The sequence below is a fragment of the Morone saxatilis genome, unplaced genomic scaffold, assembly GCF_004916995.1.
Source record: "Morone saxatilis isolate NCDOM2014 unplaced genomic scaffold, NCSU_SB_2.0 Contig10, whole genome shotgun sequence".
Lineage (NCBI taxonomy): Eukaryota > Metazoa > Chordata > Actinopteri > Moronidae > Morone > Morone saxatilis.
In genome coordinates, this window is record NW_023339652.1 from 1,554,088 (window position 1) to 1,560,809 (window position 6,722).

The 6,722-nt window shown below is 39.3% G+C and overlaps 2 protein-coding genes across 2 annotated transcripts in view; one reads left to right on the forward strand and one right to left on the reverse strand.

The window, feature by feature from the left end:
• The window catches only part of xpot (exportin, tRNA (nuclear export receptor for tRNAs)), a gene marked incomplete at its 5' end in the record, with an annotated part of 5,860 nt that extends 2,597 nt beyond the window's left edge, over window positions 1-3,263 (forward strand). Inside the window, 1 exon segment of the mRNA XM_035673424.1 lies at window positions 83-3,263. Coding sequence (XP_035529317.1) covers window positions 83-109 — 27 coding nt within the window.
• A 223-nt stretch (window positions 3,264-3,486) lies between these two features.
• rtcb (RNA 2',3'-cyclic phosphate and 5'-OH ligase) overlaps window positions 3,487-6,722 on the reverse strand; it is a gene marked incomplete in the record, with an annotated part of 5,057 nt that continues 1,821 nt past the window's right edge. The window contains 7 exon segments of the mRNA XM_035673435.1: window positions 3,487-4,794; window positions 4,967-5,086; window positions 5,182-5,292; window positions 5,366-5,554; window positions 5,736-5,911; window positions 6,294-6,453; window positions 6,538-6,694. Of these exon segments, the coding sequence (XP_035529328.1) occupies window positions 4,687-4,794; window positions 4,967-5,086; window positions 5,182-5,292; window positions 5,366-5,554; window positions 5,736-5,911; window positions 6,294-6,453; window positions 6,538-6,694 (1,021 nt within the window).

The window sequence follows — 6,722 nt, forward strand, 5'->3', positions numbered from 1 at the left end:
GTCTCTCTCTGTCTGTCTGTCTCTCTGTCTCTCTCTCTCTCTCTGTCTGTCTGTCTGTCTCTCTCTCTCTCTCTCTGTGCAGGCGTTCTTCCAGCGAGCCAAGCTGTAGGAAATAAAACTGGAAGTTCACTGGGAACCAAGAGGACACTTTCACAGGAAGTGGTCGTACGACGCCACTCACAACAAAAACAATGGAACTTAGCATAGGAGCCGCTTTTGCACTTAAAGTGAACGCGTAACGAATCCCCGGTCCGTCTGAGTCGGGACGTGGACAGAAGGTCGGCGGACGGACGAACCCTTCCAGCCGCCGCCGAGACGAGCTGTCCACATGGACTCGAGACGTAAAGGAGCTCGACCGATGTGGAGAACTCTGTGGAAAGTCGTGTTTTTAGGAGCAAACAGATGTGTGGGAGAAACATTCGGTAATTATCCTTCCACGATAGCTTTAGCTCACATTAGACACCCACATCTCACAACCTGCTAGATTTGAGTTTGTTTGGATGTTGTCGCCACAGAATGGACAAAAAGATAAGGGCTGAATTGTATTATTTTTATTCAAAACGTGGCGTTGATTTATTTTTATTTGATGGACGGTTGGTTTTAAGTTTGAAGTGAAACTTTCTTACAGCCCGGCTCGACTTTATTTTCCTGAATTCTCCATTTAAAAGCAAATACTGTCGGTATTATCTCTTTATATTTGTTACCCGATGGGATGTAGATACTCCAGGTTCAGTTCATTCAGCACCCGTACGGTGAGTTGATAATAAAAAATTGAAGACATGATCCAGAATATTTTTGTTTTCCTGGAAATATGAGTAATATTTGTTTATAATTTCAGATGGAAATGAACATAAAATGGAGGAACAAAGTGTAAATAAGAGAATACGATGCTAAAAAATGTAAATAAAGTTCCTAGGTTTAGTTTTTCTTTTTTAAAATCTTCATTCCCGTCTCGAAACTAAATATGGAAGCCCATTTGTGCCAAAAAAGGATTAAAAGTTGGAAAAAATAAAAATACTCATTAAAGTCAAACTTTTGAGGAAATACTTAAAAAGTAAAAAGTATTTTTATTTCTCACATTTCCTATTTTTGACTAAAGTGTATTTTTATTTATTATATCATAATTTTGATCTAATATTTTCTGTATTTTTGACATACTTTTGACTTTGTATTCCATAATTTGTTGCAAATGTGAGAATTTTGATTTAGCTATCTCAAACTGTTCACTGAGTAAAATTGAAAATCGTATAATTTGGAGTTAAAGGTTTGACTTTTTTTGGTCCATTTTTCACAGATAATTTTGTCCTGATAAATCTCACAATTCTGACAAAAAAACAAAAACGATTTCTCAGATTATAAATTTGACTCATTACGAGTGTTTTTTTTCTTGTCATCACATTATCTTTTTCTTTTCTTGGCGTTAATGAGCTTCCGTATGAACGCATGAACACATCGATAGGAATCACGCGCGCACTGTAAAAACATGAATTTGCTCGTGTACAGAAGCGGCTCGATGAATTTTTTCTATTCAAGCTTTTTGTGACAATTCAGGATGATCGACACGTTGATTATGCAACGCTTTACAGCGAGCGATACTGTGAAGGAGCTGTCAAACAGTAACGAAACCAATCAGTGCGAGACGATGAGATCGAACTGTACAAACTGTGTCTGATTAGTTTCTAACCGTCGACTCTGCAGATTCTTCAGTTCTTTAAACTTTGGCTGTTGTGACGCCTCTCTTTGTTCTGACCCCCCCCTCAATGTACCGTTTCCCCTGTTTGTGATGTTCAGTGCATTCCTTGTAATTTGGTTTGATCTGATTTCAGCTTTAAAGTTTTTTTTTTCCCAGAAACTTTGCCTTTGGAAATCCTCCAGAGAAAGTGCCTGAAAGTGTTCGATTAAATGTGGTCGTACAGGCATATAAATAAAGCCAGTTAAAGGTAAAAGTCTTCTTCTTAAGCCAGTCACATCGTCGACATACAAACACACACATCTTGTTTCCGCTTCCTCCCACTGGATACGATCTCGGCCAGCTAATTACCTAACTAACAATTGATTTAGATTATTTAGCAAGTTAGTTAGTGTTTGGTTAACGTAAGACATAAATACAGTCCCATCTTATCTTTTAGCCTTCTGCAAAATGTGGTTTCTTTTCAACGCAGATTAGCCTAGCACGTAGCATGTCTAAGTACAGGAAAGGAGGAAGTTTTTAAAAAGGGGGCGTGTCAACAAATACCACGAAAAAAGGTGAAAATTGTAAATTGGAGTACTTTATTGGCTCTCAAATATAAATATAAAAGTTAAAATATAAAGTTTATTTAAACAAAAGGCTCAGTAAATTCATGAAACAGCTGTTAGAGATTATTTTAGGTGGCGGATTAATAAACATTATTACATTATTATTAGGATCAGTTCATTGTCGGTTCGGCTCTGTACGAGATATCTGTTGAGAAGAAGAAATACATAAAATATCACCAAAGTTCTCCTTAAATTAATTCAGTAATTTCTGCAACCAGTCGGGATGAAAACAGTAAAATCTTATTTTAACAAAACCAAAAATGACATAAACTTGATGTTTGAGTTGCGTTCAACAATATTTCAGTTCAACTTTAATCCTGGAAACGATCTGGAGGTCGACTTACTCGCTAAAAAAAGCTAATAAGTGGACTTTTAGCAGTCTTCACCAGAGTCGGATGAGAAGATGAATATCAGTTTAGCCTAGCTTAGCATTTGTGCTAAGCTAACTATGCTCTGTTGAGTTAAAACAGACGTTATATCTCGTTTAATTCAAACACAAACTGTAACTTTAATGCAGTTTCTGGTTGGACTGCTGCCAATATTTCTTGCTAAGCTAAACTAGGTTAACCACGTCCTTGTTGGGGATATTAATATTCACCTGAACGTCTCACAACAACCATGTTTTTACCCAAATATTGAATTATTTCTTCGGTTATTAACGTCTCCACAATATCACAGAACACATCGTACCGTCGTAGTATTCACTCCCTTCCTTCCTTCATCAGCTGTTTTCAAAAGGACGTGGGAAATAAAAAACGCCACTTAAATCGGCCTCATTAGGCGATTATTGAATATTATTGATGAATATTATTGACGGGAGAACTGAGTTTTGCTCATATCGAAGAGAAACTTGCCAAATGAATTCATTTGTTCATTGATGGTGAAATGTGTTGATTTTGTTTTGTTTTGATATGGTGATAAATCTTCTGTTAGAACCAATAAAGTGTTTACTAATCATAAAGGAATCTGCTTTGATTTGATTACCGGGGGAAGGGAAGCATGAGTAAAGGTTTTTACACACAAACATGAAGTTTTGTTATAAATTAAACTTTAAGGTCAATAACAATGACGTGAATATTTTTGTGACTGAAAATAATTTAATAAAACTTCTTGACTGTTTATTTTATTTAAATGTGTTTTGTTTATTATATAAAACCTACTAAAATAAATGGTGAACTAAGAAAAGTATTAAAAATCTTACCAGAGGCCTTTTATTTTGAAGTGAACAGGTTATAACAGTTAACAGGATATTGGATCAACCTGAGGACCCGCAGGGACCTTTATGGTCGAGTGAGAAAGTTTGTAGGTTGGTCGGTACATTTTTTAAACCAACCGATGTGAAAGTAGGGAAATGTTATTTTATTTAAAATGTATGAACTTGCAAAGCAACAAAACAAACATGTTCCCGAGCAAAAGTCAGTTTCATCTGAAATGAGTTGTAAACATCATGTAGAGCAGCTGCAGTGTCACTTTGAGATAAATAATGTTATTTAAAACATTAAGATTACCTAATACATTCCTAAAATGTTGATTAGTTTTAAATTAAAGATGTTACACACTTTCAAACCTTTCATTTGATGTTTTAATCATTTTTAGATCCACTATCAGCGCGTTAAATATGATCCACTGCAAGAGAAGCACATCTTGCTATAAGAAAAGAGGTAATTATGAAAAGGACCGTCCGTTAATTCCTGATAATGGACACCTGAAAAGACACTACCCCTTATACCATTAGCCCATTAATCAATAACCCATTAATCAGTTCTTCCAGGGGTTTTTAGATTGTTGAGCCTTAAAATTCCTGATTTCACAGCAGATTTTGTTTTGTTTTTATCTGATTCAGAAACCTGAAAACAAAAACAAAAAAAAACTTTAGAAACAAACCAAAACAACAAATCTTGATCTTCTATAAGGAAGATTTTTAGTGCCAAATACATTTTTTTTTTTTTAAAGTTCTGATTTTATGGCAGCTTTTCTAAACAATTTTGCTCTGTTTTTTTGGCGTTAGAAAGTAATAATTGCAAAAATAAAAATCAAGGGTAAATAAAATCGAACAGCACAGTTCTGATATAGCAGCAGCTACGCTAACCTCGTCAGCAGCTGCTAATGTTTTCCAGCAATCGAGGACTCTGATTGGTTGCTGCCTCAAAGCTTAACAATGGAGTATATGATTCAGTTTTAAGTGATCTCCTTTATTTAGATCACAGATTTGGCATGAAACAAATAAAACTTTCAAACTTATTTTTTCCCGCTGCTGAATTTCTTAAACAAAAATTGATTCCACACCAAAACAAAACAAAAAGCGAATATCTTCTGCTTCTGAAGTCTCTTTCATCACAACGTCCTTCGTTTGGTTCAAATTGTCTTTAAACTTCGCGTCGTGCAGCTTCATCCTTTAATCACAGCGATCGGTCGCAGTTTAATCGCCTTCTTACTGATTCCAGCGTCGTGACACGTGTTGACGACGTCCGTCACGTTTTTGTACGATTCAGGAGCCTAAAAGTAAAGAAAAACTTTAGAAATAAACCAAAACAACAATTCTTGATCTTTTGCATACAGAAGATGGATTGTGCAGTTCACTGAACGACCACTGGTGGCGCCGTTAGCTACAGTTTAATGACACTTTCAGCATTGTTGCCACATTTAATGCTAGAACAAACATATTCACCTCCTCCATGACCAGTTTAGGTGAAGCCACTCGGATGGCGATGCCCTTGTCGGCCAGTTTGTCCAGAACATCCTGGAAGTCCAGGTTCCTGCGGGACTTCGCTCGAGACAAAGCGCGACCCTGAAACAGAAGAGAAACATCAAAGAGGTTTATTCTCTTCAGGGATAAAACCTGCAGTCTGATGAGGACTGATGGGGACTGATGAGGACTCGTACCGCTCCGTGGCAGGTGGTGCCGAACGTCTCCGTCATCCCTTTTTCGGTCCCTGTGAGGACGTAGCTGCAGGTTCCCATCGTCCCTCCGATCAACACCGGCTGACCTGTGAGCTGAAAACAAGAAGAAGATCGATTAAAGCTCCAGCAGCACTTTCATTAAATCCTCCGGTCCGAGGTCCCGTACCTGGTAGTCTACGGGGATCAGGGGGTGGTGCGGCGGGAACGCTCTGGTGGATCCTTTGCGGTGGACCAGCAGAGTCATCTGCTTCCCGTCCACGATGTGCTCCTCCACTTTGGCGATGTTGTGGGAAACGTCGTAGATGACGTGCATGTCCAGGTCGTCCGGCGTCGTGGTGAACACTTTAGAAAAGGCCTGAAAAACAGAAGAGTTTCAAACCGTCTACAGCGGGAAGGTCGTCAGCTTCTCACATGTTCAGGCAGATAAAGAATAATAAATATAAATAATATACGTGTGAAGATTTGTGTGAATAAAGATGTGATTTCCTCAAATAAAAGCCCGGTCTGGAATAAAGGCCCCCTGCAGGTGAGTCTACCTGTCGGGTGAGGAAGGTCATGGACGAGCGGTTGACCCAGGCGTAGTTTCCCGCGGCCGCCATCCCCTTCAGGTAGTCCTGGCCCTCCTGCGACATGATGCGAGCGCACGCCAGCTGACGATCGTTCACGATGATATTGTCCCTCTTCATCGCCTTCTCCATGGCGACCAGAGCGTCTGTCGACAACAACGCGGAGACGAGTTTGTGTTATTCCGGAATAAATGCGATCTGGGGTTTTATTTTGTATTTATTCCTTTATTTAAAACAGGAAACAAACAGTAGGAACGTAGGAAAACTACTGAAAGACAGATAAATAAATGTCAATAAAAATATGTTTAAATAAAGATGTGTGTATAAATGTGTTAATAAAGTTACATTTAAAAGCCTCAGTTTTATTTATAGTAACATAACTTTATAAACTCACACTGTAGAGACAAGCTGGGATAAATATTTAACATTTTAAAGTTAGTATAATTCATATTTCTGTGTTTTACAAAAAAAAAAATAAAATCACTTTAAATTCAGGTGCGTTCAGGTGCATTCAGGTGCACTTCCTACCTGTGGCCACCTGGTGTCCGAGCCCTCTGCTGCCGCTGTGGATCATCACACACACCTGACCTTTGTGGTCGATGCCCATCTTCTTGGCGGCGTAGTCGTTGTAGATCTCGTCCACCACCTGGATCTCTGCGTAGTGGTTTCCTGCTCCCAGAGTGCCGAGCTTCAACACACACACACACAGTTTTAAAACTACTTCCCTAATTAATCGTGCTGTTACCGCCGAGCGCCGGGGCTGCTGGGATACCTGCGGCAGGCCTCTCTTCTTGGCTTTGGAGGAGACTTTGTTGGGGTCGGCCTGCAGCATCCGGCCGTACTCCTCGCAGTGCTCCTTGTCTTCGGCCCAGGCGTAACCTTCCCTCAGAGACCAGTCCACTCCCATCTCCAGAGCCTCCTCCAGGTCCCTGAACGCACCAGCACACACACACACAC